Source organism: Cherax quadricarinatus, chromosome 6, assembly GCF_038502225.1.
Source record: "Cherax quadricarinatus isolate ZL_2023a chromosome 6, ASM3850222v1, whole genome shotgun sequence".
Taxonomy (NCBI): Eukaryota; Metazoa; Arthropoda; class Malacostraca; order Decapoda; family Parastacidae; genus Cherax; species Cherax quadricarinatus.
The window spans coordinates 708,228-726,386 of NC_091297.1; the positions used below are offsets into that span (position 1 = coordinate 708,228).

Here is an 18,159-nt window from a genome sequence, read left to right on the forward strand (position 1 = left end):
ATCCTTATCCCTCCTTCCCAGATTTATATACTTTCTTAAGTCATCCTATTTTGCCCCACCCTCTCTTAAATGCCTCTGCTTCTTTTTCCTGGTCTATTCTATGGTTCATTTCTTCTTTTATAGACCCATCTGTTGATATATCCACTCCCAAATATCTGAATATATTCACTTCCTCCATATTCCCTCCTTCCAATCTGTTATTCAATCTTTCACTGCACTGGCTTTTTGTTACACTCATTATGTTGCACTCCTCTATGTTCACTTTTAATTTCTTTCACACACCCTCCCATATTCCTGTATCAACCTATGTGAGCATATTAGATCAAAGTGTATGGAGATGAATGTTTTTTATGGCTTGACGTGTTGTTGGAGTATGAGCAGTGTAAAATTTATGAAGCAATACAGGGACACCAGTTAGATGGATGCAAGTCCTGGAAGTGAAAGCACAGTTACTACATTCTTAAGGCAAGGTGTAGATATTGCAGTTCAGAGGATTGTTTGAGTTGAGATATCTACACACATCTCTGGCAATAAAGGTACTGAATGACCGATTATGAACGTATTTCTCTCTTCTGGGTCACCTCTACCTTGGTGGGTGATAGCTGGTGTGTTAAAAAATATTCATAAATTACTAAACTCTATATCGAAGGTACACTGTAGCAAGGGGTAATTTTCTTGAAACTGGCAATCATACAATGTATTGTGGTAAGTTGGGCTCCAATAAAACAATGCACTCTATGGCGGTAGTGGAAATGTCAAATCAGGATAGTGTGCTTTCTAATTCCTTTGTAAATAAAATAAAATAAAATTGAGAGATGCCGAACACAACTGGAGGTTGAACATGCAAATGGAAGGGCTGATGAAATAACTGTGTGCACAAGTACAATTAGAATGAGATGAGCAGCAAAGTATAATCTATTTAATTTTTTTTAACTAAACATGTTAATTATATTGCATATGTAATATTAATAATAACCCCTTCTCCTGTATAAGTTATTAAATTTAAAACGAGAAACTTTTGCTTTTCTTTTTAGGCCACCCTGCCTCAGTGGGATGCAGCTGCTTTATTGAAAGAAGAATACTAATAATGCAGAGAGAAGGAATCAAGACCAAGTTGTTGCCTACCTCATCCTTGAGTAGAACCTTAGTCTTGTTAGGCTCCAAGTTGACGTCTACAGCATCGAGAGGTAGAGTCAAGACAACAATACCAATGGGATAACGACCATGACACCCTTCCATCTTTTGGCTATAATGAGCTTTCACCAACTGAGAAAGACAGTGAGTTGCATCATTATGGTCAATGTTTTCCTCACAAATAAAGATAACAAATAACATTTTAAGGGCATAATTATCTCAGAATCATACTAAGCGTTTATTTCGTAACACGTTATACTCATACAGCTAATAGAAGATGTAATGGTAGACATGTAGATCTTACAAGTGAAAACAGTTAGAGTCAGATGGTTATATAAAGGTAAACCAAAATATAATTACACAGTACAGCACATGCCTGACCCAAATTGGAATATTCTTCTGAAATGTTAGAAAATCTTTATATGCAAGCAATGATACCAAAAGTACAATAATTTGATGGCAATTTCATTGTTCAATTCGACCAAATTCTTGGCAATTTCACTAGTATGTCTTCAGTTCTATCAACCGAGCACAAGAAACTATTATACAGTGCACAGAAGTCAGTAATTTGGCCAATTTTGTGTAAAATTAAAAAGAAATCCAATTTAAAATAGAGTCCAAAATAAAGACTGTAGATGTTCTAGGTACTAAAACAACATTTCCTCTGTTCATTAATCATGTCCCCAAGCCTCTCCTATATTACACTTGCCTTCCATTTTGAATTCATTGTAGTGCAAAAAATCCAAGATTTACCCTATTTCTAGAATAATAAAATATAAAAAGGAATGATTGGTCATGGTTTATGACATCCCAGTAATTGAATCAGAACTAGTAAAAATCTATAAAACGGGCCTGAGTGTCAGAAAAAAATTGACTATTTCTAATAATATGAAGCTGATTTCAAGTTACTTTTGGTCTTCGAACCCACTAAAATCATTTCTATTTCAGTAGTATGTTTTCCATTCTATTAAATAACAAGAAACAGCCAATAAAACCATAAAAAGTATCCTAAAAAACACCTCATAGTCACTATTTTAAATCAAACGCAAGGTCAGGGTTTTGCTCTCCCCGTCACACACTGCATGAGGCAGGATTTTTGTATTCTGTACAAACTCACTGCACAGATCCATTCTGGGTCAAAATTTTCTACGTGATGGACAGTGAAAAGGTTGAACAGTGAAAAGGTTCAAGATGTTGGCAATACCTTCCATGGAAAACAGGGTAAAATATGGATATAATAACCATACATACAAATACAGCCACTAAAGCAACCTATCCTCTGTTTATTAGTCATGTTCCCAGACATCTCCTACATAACACTTTCCCGCCATTTCGAATCCACTATCACAAAAAATTGAAGTTTTACTCTATTTCTCAGATAATATAACCAAGAGAGATTAGTTATGGTTTCAGCCATTCCAATAACTGAAGCACACCTAGTAAAAACCACGAAACAAACTGGCGGTGTAAGGGGTCCTACCTTTCCTCTGGAAAAATCCCAAAATCGAATATTTCCACTACTTTGGGCTCTATTTCAAGCTACTTCTGGTCCTAAAACTGACTCAAAGCATCTGACTTCATTGGTATGTCTTCCATTCTATCAATTGATACCAAGAAACAGCCAATAAAATCATAAAAACCATCTAGAAAATGCCTCCAAGTCACAATTTTAAACTAAACACAAGGTCAGAGATTTGCTTTTTCCCATCATGCACTTTATAGGGCAGGATTTTTTTATGCAGTGCACACTCACCACAAAAGATCCATTTGCTCATGTCTAAGCCAACATTTACCAATCACAGTACACTGAAGGCGATGTGCTTAAAATGCAGATCAACATGAGTGATGCCGGCATCAGTAATATAGATCTACATGAGACACAGTGAAAGGGTTAATACTGTAGTCAAGAAGTATGGTCCAGAAGCTGGAGCTCATCTCTCACAAACACAGGTACACGAGTTCACACAATAATCACAAGTAAATTGATGCACAACTTGTGCTCTGTAAAACTGAAAATACACGAACTTGTCTTTAACTCTGATGTGATGTACAATATAAGATGAATCTTAAAAATATTTATTATATTGTTAAAATACCCCAATGCAATACATTCATTTAAAAGCATAGATGTATTTACACAAAGCAGAAAGTGCTAGATCCCTAGAATGTATAATTTTTTTTAGAAACTTAAGAAAAACAGAAAATACAGTAGTTATAAGTTCAAAACTGGTTCCTACCTTTTCAATAGTCTTGTGCATAACTGGCCGCTGGTTGACCATAACGAAGAGACGGTCAGCAGTTACTCGACTGAAGTTTTGGTTGGAAAGACACCTGGCACTTGGAAGATGTACCTCTAACTTGATCTGCCAAAAAGCATTAAGACTTAAAAATGATGATATTACTAATTGGTCTGCATTTAAGGTAAAATTTTGTTTATATTTCATTCTCTAAAATGAAAAGGCCCTTAGAACATGAGATCATATTGCAGTATTACATGACTATGTACAGTATAACAATTCTTTCAATACAAAAATATACATTTAAAACAAGACAAGTGCCTTTGATACATTATTATATATAACATCATCTATCTCAGAAGGAATAAATACCTGACAGCTGGAAAGCAAGTCAAGCATATATTTTTATTTTTGAAGGGCAAATGAGATATACATAACAAATTTAAGTAACTGCATCATACTGTACTGAATACATAATATAAAACAAACACTAAAATGGAATATAAATTATATTTTTTTTTTTTGTAAAATTACTCCAGTAATGTGGTACTGTTATTCTCTGATATAAGCTCTGTAAGATAAGTCACACAAAATCAACAGTTTTGTCACCATGGAAGGAGCATCTAACACTTGTTTTGACAGCACTTAATGTAACCAGCACGGGATCAGAGATGGTAAATCTTGTCTTACCTACCCACTAGAATTCTATGACAGAGTAACAGAAATGAGACAGGAGAGAGAGGGCTGGGTGGATTGCATTTTCTTAGGTGGCAAGAAAGAATTTGATACAGTGCCCCACAAAAGACTGAGACAAAAACTTGAGGTGCAGGAAGGAATAACAGGGAATGTACTCTGGTGGATCAAATAGTACCTCAGAGGAAGGAGGCAAAAAGTGATTGTCTGGGAACAGATATCAGAATGGAGAAATGTAACAAGCGAAGTGCTGTATCTGGTTTATGTGTATGATATTTGAGATGGCATTGAGTCAGATGTAACTCTGTTCACTGATGCTGCAAAACTAATGAGAAGAATAATAAGATTAGGATGGGAAAGGATGCCAACAGATCTGGACAAAGTACAGGACTTCTCAGATAAGTGGTTACTTGAATTCAACCCTAGCAAATTCAAGATCATAAATATAGGGGAATGGGACAGAAGATTGGACACAGAGTATAGTCTCAGGGTACAGAGGCTGTAGAACTCACTAGCATTTTGCCAGAAGCTCACATCAAGTGAATAATTTCTGCAGCCAATGCTTATCTGGCAAACCTAAGAGTGGCCTTCAGGGATCTCAACAGTCATTCTGGGCACTTTACACAACTTATAGAAGGCCCATCTTGGTGTATGCAGCACTAGTATGTAACCCACACCTAAGGAAGCATGCCAAGAAATTGGAGAAAATGCAGAAGTATGCAACAAAGCTTGTTCCTGAGTTATAAGTAAGTAAGTTTATCCAGGTATACACAAATACAGTTGAACATTAAAATGGTATAAAATACCGACAGGTTGTTAGGTAAGACACATATGCAACAGTTAGGTATCTTTATTATGAAACGTTTCGCCTACACAGTAGGCTTCTTCAGTCAAGTACAGAAAAGTTGATAGAAGCAGAAGATACTTGAAGACGATGTAATCAGTCCATCACCCTTAAAGTTTTGAGGTGGTCAGTCCCTCAGTCCATAGTATGGAACAATGCTCTTCTCCAGACTGAGGGACTGACCACCTCAAAACTTTAAGGGTGATGGACTGATTACATCGTCTTCAAGTATCTTCTGCTTCTATCAACTTTTCTGTACTTGACTGAAGAAGCCTACTGTGTAGGCGAAACGTTTCATAATAAAGATACCTAACTGTTGCATATGTGTCTTACCTCACAAATACAGTTACATAGAATTATCATACATAGCAGCATATGTGTAGAGAACCTAGGATAACCCAAAAAAGTCAGACAGAGTGACTTATTTCCATTGGGGTCCTTTTACCTTATTATTATAATATAAAGGTTATAATATTTTCTTATTATTCTATAATGAAGATAACATCTTATTATCATACTAAAAAGACTATCTACTACACGAGGGTCATTAAGACTATCTACAATACGAGGGTCATTACTAGGAATAAGGTAAAATTTACACGTATGTTAGCTAAAAAATAGAAAATCATTCCCCTCCCTTTCTGTAGCTACATTCATCAGACACCTTTTGGCACTCTTCTTGAACTGGTTCATGCTATGACTGGCTTTGACATGTGCAGGCAGTCTGTTCCATTCCTTTATTGCTGTACAATAAAAGGTGTTTGAAGCCTGGCCAATGACTGTGGATACTACAAAGTTGTGCTCTCTCCCCCTAGTACTATGATTGCTTTGGTTCCCAACCTTGACAAAATTGACAGCAAGATATTCTGGACACTGTTTGTGAGCAATTTTATAAACATGATTTAGCTTCAGTTGTTTTACTCTGTCTTCAACATTCAGCATACCCAACTGCTGTAATTCATCCTGGCCTACATGTTCTCTTGGTCCCAGCCCCAGGATGACTCTTACGATTTTGTTTTGGGTGATTTGCAGTCTATCTTTCAGTTTTTTTGTCAAGGCAGAGTACCATGAAGAGCAAGGGTAGTCCATATGGCATTGTATAAGGGCTAGACATAGGGTCCTGCGAGCCTCAGTAGGTAGACACTGTGCTTGTCTATACAGGAACTTCAGTCTGGCATTCGCTTTCTTTACTACACTGTTCCCTATCAATTCTCCTGACATGCATGGGTCAAAGGAGATTCCCAGATATTTTACTGATGAAACCAAAGTGATGGGCTCCCCATTACACTGGACATTAAAGTTATTTACCCTTCTCAGTTTATGTTTCGTGCCAAAGAGAATGGCTTCAGTTTTCCCGAGGTGTAATGATAGTTTGTTGTCTACTAACCATTTGCTGCAGGACTCCAGTTCCAGTGTTAAAACATTAGCTATATCTTGTGGGTCTTTACCTGACACTAACAGGGCACTGTCATCTGCATACAGTAGGAGTTTGCACTTGACACTGATAGGCATGTCATTGACATAACATAGAATAATAAGGGACCCAGAATACTACCTTGGGGAACTCCACATGCTATCGGCAGGGGTTCTGATTCCATTTTATTGATTTTGACAATTTGTCTCCTGTTGCTAAGGTAGGACTTAAACCAGTCTACAGAACCTATACCGATAGCTTGAAGTTTCTTACATAATATATTGTGGTTAACAGTATCGAAGGTCTTTTGCAGGTCTAAGGTTACCATACCTATAAGGTTCCCCTTTGACATTTCAGTTCTCAGGTAATCCATCAGATTAATTAGGGAGGTGTCGGTTGAGTAAGATCTTCTAAAGCCCGATTGATAGCTATGGAGAATGTTGTTGTCATTAAGGTACTTAATTACTTGAGAGTACACCACCCTCTCTAGAATTTTGGATATTATACCGAGTATACTAACAGGCCTATAGTTGCTGACATCAGATCTACTATTTTTCTTGAAGATAGGAGTAACTCTGGCCTTCTTGAACCCCTCAGGTACGGTATTAGTGGTGATTGATAGATTTATTATGTGAGCAATAGGGATTGACAGTTCAGAAGCACCATCTTTTAGGAACTTAGACGGGATGTTATCAGGGCCTGTGCTCTTAGTTGGGTTTAACCTGCTTAGTTCTTTTTGAATAAAGTCATGAGATGCACTTACTAGTTGACAACTGTTTGGGGTTACCCCTTTATTGGTACAGTATGTTTGAAACTTATCAGAGTCTGTGTTAAAGGTATTTGATGCAGCTGGTAGTTTACTTACTAGTGTTGATGCAACAGATGTGTAGCAGGAATTAAAGCAATTTGCCACCTTAGATGTTTCGTGGCATACCTCATTATCGATAGTGAGTACTATGTTAGACCTATCTACTGGGTTATGGCTATACCCCAACTGTTTTAGTTGTTGCCAGTGCTTTCTGGGGTTATGCTTACACTCTTCAATTTTTGAGCAACAGTGCTTTGCCTTTGCTCCTTTTATAAGTCTCTGTACTCTGTTCCTCACCCTTTGGAATTCATTTAGTGCTGCAATATCCTGTCTGTTTGCTTTAAATCTTTTTAGCAGCTGGTCTCTGAATTTCATATTATCTAATATCTCAGTAGTCATACAGGGATCAGTTCTTTGTTTAATCCTAACCTCTTTAACTGGTGCAATATTATCAAGGATGGTAGTGAACATTGTTTTGAATTTTTCCCAGGCATCGTTTGCATCCATGCAACTTGTTATCTCTGTCCAATCACAATTGTGCAGCCTATTTACCAGTGTTTCTTTACTGTAATTTCTAGTTGACCTCATTTTTATTGTCCTGTGTAGGCCTATCCTATCCCTAGTGATTTTCCTGGTGCAGTAAATGATGAAATGATCACTAAGACCTGTGGTAATGACACCTGACTGACTAATGTTCTCAGCGCGGTTACAAAGTATGTGGTCAATTAGGGTGGCTGAGAACTGCGTGATCCGGGTTGGTGTATTAATTAGTTGAGTGTAACTATTTCAACCTAGAATTTGCTTATACCTTTTGCATAGCCCATTATTTTGCTGCTGAAAACAGATATTGAAGTCGCCCAGTATTATTGTCTCGCAATTGTTTTCAAGTCCGGACAATACTCTGGAAAAGTCTTCCAAGAACTGGTCCTGGGTAGGAGGGCGGTAACTAGTTCCTACTAAGATGGGTTTGGTCTTGGGAAGCAGCACTTCAAATCATAGAATCTCCAGTTTATTGTTATTTAAATCAGGTGTTGGGTTGTAAGCTAAGTCATTTCTAATGTAGGCACATACTCCACCACCCTTTCTGTTCCTATCTAAGCGTTTTATATTGTAACCTTCTATTTTGACCTCGTCGTCAGTCACAGTATCATCCAACTAGGATTCAGAGATGGTTATAACTGCCGCCCTAATTTTGTTAGCTAGAATCTTAATCTCTGCCAATTTAGGAAGAAGTGATCTTGCGTTGACATGAATCAAGTGAAGGCCTGTTTTCATAAAACAATTAATCATCAATATATGGCAATGGGTCATTTGTATTAAAATTAGGTAAATCAATGTCATCATTGCTAAAAGGTAACTGTGCCGAAGTGCATTTGTTACACACAAAATGAATTCTGGCATCGTTGCTATAATTGTACATACATCCATCGCGCACCCACCCCTTCCACATTTTACATAAGGTGCCTTTTCTGTTTTCATGCGTACTTTAGTACAGTGTATGCACCTGTTTGGTAGTGTTTGAGATAATAATGGCTGAATTGTCTCACATTGACGTATGTATGCATTACATATGGAGTTAAGGTCATCATTCCTAGCTACTAGACCGTCATTATCACCGTCATTTATCTGTCTGTTTTGCCTCTGCATAATAGTTTGAGGTCCTGGATTAATTTGGATATCACCACTTAAGAGCGCTACAATAAGAGCTGTGTGCCACTGTTTTTGTTTGGGTATGCGGTGTTGCCATACCTTGCGGCGATAGTGACATTTACTTTTCTGGTAGGATAGCAACTGTTGGGCTTTTACTGTCCAAGGCACTGTTACTCCATTCATCTTTTCCAGCCCCCATGACTGATTTCTTTCTTCATGGAATTGAAGAAGAAAGATAAATATAATTATGGCAGCTTGTACCCCCCTAATGCCTGCCATTTTCACTCTTCGCTCTTTTACTCATATACAATAATATTTATTCCTCTTTTCCAGTCACCTAGTACACTTAGTATCTGCTTTAGCAATCACCACTGAATTACTAGTAAATTTTCTTCTTCAAAACCCTCTTCACTGCTCACTTTTCCCTTAACTTCACAAACCCCTTTCAGTTAACCCCTTATTACACACTCCCCTTCCCGCCTCACTTCACAGTCCAGCTTCACCTTTTAACTTCTAACTCCTTTCCATTCTGGTAGACCAGAAAGGTTTAATCAATGGTTTTATCCTTCCAAATCCCCCTCAATTCCATTTATCGGGGGTTGTGTGGTGTTGTTGACTGCCTGACCTGGTCTGCTGACTCGGCCATTTTTAAAACACTGAGGGAAGTAAACGCCACCTACAACCTGACTTTATAATATATTTGGCGTTTTCTGCTATGATTCTTTCACTGTACACTGGTCAGCTGAATATAGGTCAGCTACTAAAACATTAACCTTGACTGTTTACCTATTCACTTCTTTCCCACGACTGGCACTGAGGGATAACCTTGGAGTTTTGTACAGTTGATTTGACGATGTCTCCTATGTTTCCCTCTTGTTAGCACTAGTACAGGTGATATGATGGTGGTACAGATATGATGCTACTGTCAACAGATGAATGTCAGTAAAGATGAGAATTTCACTTCGCTAGTTGTACGTCTGGCAGTAGCTGGTGTTTGGATGCCGGTCAGCCATGATTAAATGCTCAATTCTTTCCCTCATTTGGCACTGAGGAAAAAAGTCCTACAGACCTGCCATTTCCTTGGAGTTTTGTTGATCATTTTTTCTGCCATGTTGTCTTCCCGTTGAACACTGGTGCAGTTGATATGGAGGTCAGTTATTTCATTGTAGTGGAAAATGTCTCATGTTTGGTTCACGTCTGGCAACAGGTCTGGTACTTGAATGCCGGTCCCTCTTTTGTCATATTTAGTCCATTTTGTTGTCGTCACCGTCAGTTTTTATGTCACTATAGGTTCCTTGCATGTTGTTGCAGCAGTACTTGCAATTTGGCCATCACTGGAGTTCGGATAGGCCCAGGGGACGGCAAGATTTAGCAGCAGCCTTGTTGCTGCTTGCTGCGGCTGCAGCGTAGGATAACTCAGGGGCATGAGCTATGAGAAGAGGCTAATAGAACTGAATCTAATGACAGAAGAGCCAGGGAGGACATAATAACATGCAAAATACTCGAAGGTAACAAAAGAACTGCAATGGTCACAGGGCAAACTGAAGGGCTGCAATCTTCCTAGAGCTAAAGAACAAAAAGGTACAACACCATGGCTGGAACAATAAACAAATAACCTACACACATGGGAGAATGAAACTTATTACAATGTTTTGGCCCAACTTGGACCATTAACTAGTCACACTAGTTAATGGTCAAGTTGGACCAAAATGTCCTCATAAGTTCCATTCTCCTATGTATGGGTTATTTATGTATTCCTAGGGTTAACTGAAGGGTTGTAATGATCCCAAGGCTTTACCTTAGCTGAAAATGATCAGTGTGTTACAGTTTGTGTTTTATAATGAGAAAGAATTTTTACTTCAGTATGTCATATAAGGCCAAACACAGAAGTAGAGCATTACAGTTCTTCTTTTTATATCCTAAAACCTAAGAAAAATTTTCAGTTATTCATAAGAGCCTATATGATAAAATGTGAACATTAGTTTTTTATATGGTAGAGAGAAACCCAGCAGAAGGTCTTGGCTCTGTGACCAAGAAATCTCCAGTTAGTGGGTCATCTTATGATTAACATGCATATCAGGAAACCCCCGTCGTGTTCCCTGACGAATAAATACCACAACCACCAATGATTCATTTTTCAAATATATTCATTTTGAGAAAAAATAAAAAAATTCTAGAGCTTTCAACAAGTATCATGTTCATCCCTGTATACATTATGTATAAAATACAGCCTCTCCTCATTTAACCCTTTCAGGGTTTCTGACGTACTAGTATGGCTTACGCACCAGGGTTATTGACGTACGTACTAGAACGCCTAAATTCTAGCGCCTTCAAATCTAGTGAGAGAAAGCTGGTAGGCCTACATATGAAAGAATGGGTCTATGTGGTCAGTGTGCACAGTATAAAAAAAATCCTGCAGCACACAGTGTATAATGAGAGAAAAAAACTCCGACCATGTTTTTGGTTTAAAACAGCGACTTTGCAGTGTATTTTCGTATGGTATTTATGGTTGTATTCTAGTTTTCCTGGTCTCATTTTATAGAATAGAAGATGTATTACAGAAATTGAGATGATTTTGATTGGTTTAATAATGAAAAGTACCTTGAAATTGAGCTCAAAGTAGCAGAAATGTTCGATTTTTACCAAATTTCAAAAGTAAACGAATCATTCCAAGCGTCCAATACACGTCAACTGGTGAATCTAATATTCTTTCACAAGTGCACTGATATTATTTATACCATTTCTACACCATTTCTACACTAATGTAGTAGTCTGCATAACAGTAAATCTTCTATTTTTTGTGAGAATAAAAATTCAAAGTGGAAAGCAAAAGAGATGTAAGACGGGCCTGGGGACGTGACTAATGAACAGAGAAAATGTTATTTTAGTGCCAGGAATGTCTGTCTTGCTTGTTCTGGACCCTATTTGGAAATTGGCATCTCCTGAAATTTGTGTGAAATTGGCAAAATTGCCAATTTCTGACTACTTTATTGGATACTTGAAATTGGTATATGGGTGGTTTCTTGTACTCATTCAATAGGAAAAATGGAGTTCTAGTGAAATACATATGATTTTTGTCGACTAGTGCACTGAAATTGGCCGAAAATAGGGATCAAAGTGGACGAAATCGCCGATGAGTAAACATCGTCGAGACCGCTAACTTCGCGAGAGCCTAATTCCCTGAGTTTTCCATCAAATTTCATACTTTTGGTGACATTATGATCGGGAAAAGATTCTCTATCATTTCATAAGAAAAAATAATTTTTTTTTTCCGAAAAATTTTCAACCCTGAGAATGAGTTTAGGAGAGGGCCTCTTGACCCTGAAAGGGTTAAGGACGGAGTTCCGTTCCTAAGACCACACCGGTAAACGAATTTGTCACTAAGTGAGGAGCATACTATAATGATAGCAGGTTTGTGTCAACCATCTTAGATATTGTTTTAATGTCCCCTTTGCACCATTTATAACATTTCTAGTATATTCTTAAATGTTGATAGTGTACTGTGATAAACAGAATAGAGAAAATCAGCTCTAATATACATTATTTAGGTATGCATACTGGTCAGAGAGTCTGTTGTAAGTCTGAGTCGTCGGTAAATGAGTATGTCACTAAGTGAGGAGAGGCTGTATTAATGTATGTCCAGTAGTGAATAAATTATAAGTTTAATTATTCAATAAATACTGTACTGTATTCTGTATACTACACTATTGTGAAAAACCTAAAACATATCTGCTCTTAAATACACTGAATGTATTAGAGATGCAATAAGTTTAACAAGACATTCCTCTAGCCTCATCCATCAACCCAGCTGTACTTTGCACACTAACAAAAGTTACTTAAAATGCATTAATTCTAGAAGTCACATTTAAAACTAATAAGATAAAAAATGTATCATAAATTTATACTTACATCATCAATTAATTTAATTTTTGAGACAAAATCTTTAAACACAGCTGGAAAAGTATTCATGAGAGCAGTGCGGAGATCCCGAGCTGAATTCTTCTGGATGATAATGGACCTGTTACCAAGACGTGTATCAGAAGATATTCTTAAGTCATTACAGTATAAACACAAGAAAATCTACATTTGTTTTTTGTGAGGGGAGGAAAGGAGAAGGGCAGGTGAGGAGAGATACCAAATGCTGAAAACTATTTCTCTGTCCCCATCGCTAAAGCAAGTGGCAGCAGTAATATGCGTTCTCCATGCATTATACTCTTATAAATAATACTGCCTAATGCATTACAGCACCTTTTTTTTAAAGACATACCATTCCTAATCATTTTATACATCAGGTGTTTTTGACATTTATGAGTTACTTACCTTCATCTAGTCAATGGAATTTTTTTTTTTTTGCTCCTTGTTAAGAAGAAATGCATTTATTTTTTAACACATTGGTCATTTTCCACCAAGTCAGGGTGACTCAAAAAAGAAGAACCACTTTCATCATCCCTCATTCTATCACTTTCTTGCCAGAGGCACATTGATACTACAGTTTAAAAATTGAAACATACGTATCTCCACCCCTCCCTCAGAATACAGGCACTGTACCTCCCACCTCCAGGAATCAAGTCCAACTAACTGGTTTCCCTGAATCCCTTCATAAATGTTACCTTGCTCACACTCCAACAGCACATCAAGTCATAAAAACCATTTGCCTCCATTCACTCCTATCTAACATGTTCACACACACTTGCTGGAAGTCTAAGCCCTTTGCACACAAAACCTCCTTTACACCCTCCCTCCAACCTTTCCTAGGATGACCCCTACCTCACCTTCCTTCCATTACAGATTAATATACCCTCCAGGTCATTCTATTTTGTTTCATCCTCTCTAAATGCCCAAACCACCTCAACAACCCTTCTTCAGCTCTCTGGATAATGCTTTTAGTAACCCCCCACACCTTCTAATCTCCCAGCTATGGATTCTCTGCATAATATTCACACCACACATTGCCCTCAGACATGACATTTCCACTGCCTCCAGCCTTCTCCTTGTTGAAACATTCACAACTCATGATTCACACCCATATAAGAGTGATGGTATCACTATACTCTCATACATTCCCCTCTTTGCTTCCATGGATAATGTTCTTTGTCTCCACAGACTCCTCAGTGCACCACTCACCTTTTTACCATCATCAATTCAATGGTTCACTTTGTCTTTCACAGACCCATCTGCTGAGTAGTCCACTTCCAAATACAGTGGAACCTCAAACTTCGAAAAACAACCTCTTTTTTTGAACCAACTTTGTCCCTATTATCAAACTCGCCCCTATTTTCGAACCACTGGGTACCGGACCTGTCCGCCAGCTCGCTCTGTCTGCGTCCCCGCGCAGGCGCTGTAAGCCGTGATGCTTAAGTGAACACTAACCTGCGGTCTCATTCAAACATTTTACAATTAATTCGTTGTTGTTAGTGGTTGTGGGACTGTGAAATAAGTTACCATGGGCCCAAAGAAACTTGCTAGTGGTATCCCTGTGGTAAAGAAAGTGAGATTCACCATAGATGTGAAGAAGGAAATAATATAGAAGTGGAATGATGTCCAAATGTTTGTGCAGAAGTACCACCATGAGCAAGCTGAAACAAGCCATCTTTGCAACAAGTTCAGTGACAGAACCATGTCCCATTTTAGGGAAATCTTAAAGAGGCACCAGAAACAGAGGATTGTGGACAGTTATTTTGTGAGACAGGGGTCCAGTGACTCTCAAGCTGGTCCTAGTGGCATTAAAAGACAGAGAAGGGAAGCAACCCCAGAGAGGGCTTTGATACCTAAAGTCCTTATGGAAGGGGATTCCCTTTCCAAACACTAACCCCAACTCCCTCTCTCCTCCTCCCTATCTTCCAGATGCCATCATCAATCTTCAATAAAGGTAAGTAAAAATGTTATTTTATATGCTTATTTAAATTTATTAATAATTGTGCACTATATTTGTTGTGTGTATGTAAAACTATAGTGTAATACTATCTATACAATGTATTTTTTGTGAATATTTTTGGGTTTCTGGAATGGATTAATTGTATTTCCATTATTTCTTATGAGAAATGTTGCTTCGCCTTTCAAACTTTTCGAATTTAGAACTAGCTCCTGGAATGGATTAAGTTCGAAATTTGAGGTTCCACTGTATATGAACACATTCACTTCCTCCACACTCCCTCCCTCCAATCTGATATCCTTATCACTCTTTCCTACATTCACTGCTAATTTCCTTCTTTTACATCTTCTTTCTTTCAACAAACCGGCCACATCCCACTGAAACAGGGTGGCCCAAAAAGAAAAATGAAAGTTTCTCTTTTTAACTTTAGTAATGTATACAGGAGAAGGGGTTACTAGCTCCCTTGCTCCCGGCATTTTAGTCACCTCTTACAACACGCATGGCTTACAGAGAAAGAATTCTATTCCATTTTCCCATGGACATAAACAAGTACAAGAACTAGAAAGAAAATAGAAGAAAGCCCATCTTTTACATACCCTCCCAAATTCATCCACCAGCCTCTGCAAAATCTCTCCAGAATCTCCCAAATGCACAGTGTCATCAGCAAAAAGCAACTGTGACAACTCCCACTTTGTGTTTAATTCTTCATCTTTTAATCCTACACCTCTTTCCAACACCCAAGTATTCACTTCTCTTACAAACCCATCAATAAATGTACTGAATAACCATGGTGCCATCACACATCTCTGTCAAAGGCCTACTTTACTGGGAAATAATCTCTCTCTCCTACATACTCTAATCTGAGCCTAACTAACCTCATAAATACTCTTAACTTATTCAGTAACCTTCCACCTACTCAACATGCTTGAACATCTGCTTCATTGCTTCCCTATCCACTCTATCATATGCCTTTTCCAAATCCATAAATGCCACAAAAAACTCTTTGCCCTTTTCTAAATACTGTTCATTAATATGCTTCACTGTAAGCACTTGATCTCTACAGTAGGGCCCCACTTTTATGACAGGTTAGCTTCCAGGTTACCACCAGAAAGCAGAACGCCATTTTTTCCACTTATAAATTACATAAATGCCAGATAAGTTTACACTTCTAGGTACTAGGTTGGTAAACAGCAACTGCCCAAGGAGGTACTACCATCCTGCCAAGTGAGTATAAAATGAAAGCCTGTAATTGTTTTATGTGATGGTAGGAGTCCTGGTGTCTTTTGTCTGTCTCATAAACATGCAAGATTTCAGGTACATCTTACCACTTCTACTTACACTTAGGTCACACTACACATACATGTTTTTTTTTTTTTTTAACAAGTCGGCCGTCTTCCACCGAGGCGGGGTGACCCAAAAAAGAAAGAAAATCCCCAAAGAAAATACTTTCATCATCATTCAACACTTTCACCTCACTCACACATAATCAGTGTTTTTGCAGAGGTGCTCAGAACACAACAGCTTAGAAGCATATACATGTACATACATGTACAAGCTTATATATACACACACCCCTCTGGGTTTTCTTCAATTTTCTCTCTAGTTCTTCTTTCTTGTTTATTTCCTCTTATCTCCATGGGTAAGTGGAACAGAATTCTTCCTCCCTAAGCCATGTGTGTTGTAAGAGGCAACTAAAATGCCGGGAGCGAGGGGCTAGTAACCCCTTCTCCTGTATAAATTACTAAATTTAAAAAGAGAAACTTTGGTTTTTCTTTTTGGGCCACCCTGCTTTAGTGGGATATGGCCGGTTTGTTGAGAAAAAAAAAAGTTTACATTAACATGTATTAGGTTAACAATAAAACTTGGCATTAAAAACAATAAAAAGTAAAATACACACAGTACACTCCTTACTTACCTTAAAATATTTGTAGTCCTAATGTAGGGTGAGAGGTGAGTAGTATTCATTGTAAGAGGTCAGGTGTGGTAGGTATGGCCACCCCACCCACAGATAATATACATTTAAAGTGCCCTAGAGCAATAGAATGCATGTACAGTACACTCATTACTTACCTTAAAATATCTGTAGTCTTAATGTAGGGTGAGAGTGACTCATGAAATCGTAATGACACGACTGCAAACAAACCATACCACAGGCAGGGATAGAACCCGCGACCAGATCTCTGATCGCTGGTTCTATCTTCACCCATAGTATGGTCAGGGTGAGAGGTGAGTAAATGAGATAAAATGAATAAATGAGAGAGGGAGAGAGAGAATGAGTAAATGAGAGAAGACAGAGATGTAGAGTATGTAAACAAGCAGACAAAGGTGTTGGGTTATGGTTGATACATGTTCATTTCCATGTTTGTGAAGCTTATATCATAAAACAAACACCTTACATTGTGTACAAGTTGTCTCCACATTGGTACTGTAGGATAAATAAAGAGCAACACTCCCATTCTCATGTAACACACTATTTTTAGAAGGAATGATGCTCTGAGTGAAGGCATACGAAAGGAATAATTTTCTCCAGTTACCCCCAGCAATACTATTGTGTACACATTTTCTCGAGTGTTGAACTAGAGAAAACGTTATTTTTTCTGACACTCCGACAAAATGACTGGAAAAACATCTCATATTTATTTTAATTTATTGTACTGTGGGGTGTGTTTATCATGTTTATATGCTATTTAGTGTATTTATTATAGTATAATTTTGAAAAAAATATCATAGATGGATTAAGTATATTATTATCTTCCTTACAACTGGCATTATCTAAAATTAAAAAAAGACAATAGAAAAATAGATTTGAGCTCATGCAGAGGAACTGCAAGTTCCAACAGCACTACTCTACTATGCTTTTTTTACAGAAGTATTAATTATACTGGGCATGGTAATTTCTAGGTTGTGGGCCAGAGCCACACTCAGTATGTTTTGAGCCAGCCCTAATGCAGACATTTTCTACAGAATTTTACAATGCTATTTTGCAGGAATATTACAAGACACAAAATTCACTTCCTTTTAACTTACAACACTTCTTAAGTAATAAATTTTATTCCCCATGTCCCGTTTAAATACTTCAAGAGAAGATTTAATTTATTTGCTTTTAATTATTATATATTTTGTAATGTATAACCAATATAACATAGTTGAAGTAAAAGGTAAAACATGAACATTGCTGCAACTAGCCTGTTGTAATAACATGTCAAAAAGCTTAATTTGGTTATGTGTATAACTTACTTGTCATGATATAATGTAAGATGTACATTAGGAACAGCTAGTGAGAATGCTAGTACAAGATCCTCTAATTTTTTAAACTCTTCTCTACAACGTTTTGGGTTGCTGAAGAACTGCCGTCGTACTGGGACATTCTTGAACAGGTTGCTGACCACAACTGTCGTTCCTGGTAATATAAATTAGTGTAAGCTTATTTTGTTATTTAATTCAATAGTGACTGAAACAGCTTGGTGTTTTCACATGTACATAAATTTTGAAAGAAATGTACAGTAC

At 37.6% G+C, this 18,159-nt stretch overlaps 1 protein-coding gene across 3 annotated transcripts in view; it reads right to left on the reverse strand.

Moving 5' to 3' along the window:
* LOC128691752 (PMS1 protein homolog 1) overlaps positions 1–18,159 on the reverse strand; it is a 90,873-nt gene that overhangs the window by 55,240 nt on the left and 17,474 nt on the right. For all 3 annotated transcript variants that reach the window (XM_070079625.1, XM_070079608.1, XM_070079618.1), the window contains exons 5-8: positions 17,890–18,052; positions 12,690–12,798; positions 3,372–3,497; positions 1,126–1,266 (exon numbers count right to left, since the gene is read on the reverse strand). In XM_070079625.1, the coding sequence (XP_069935726.1) occupies positions 1,126–1,266; positions 3,372–3,497; positions 12,690–12,798; positions 17,890–18,052 (539 nt within the window). The remainder of the gene's footprint in view (positions 1–1,125; positions 1,267–3,371; positions 3,498–12,689; positions 12,799–17,889; positions 18,053–18,159) is intronic.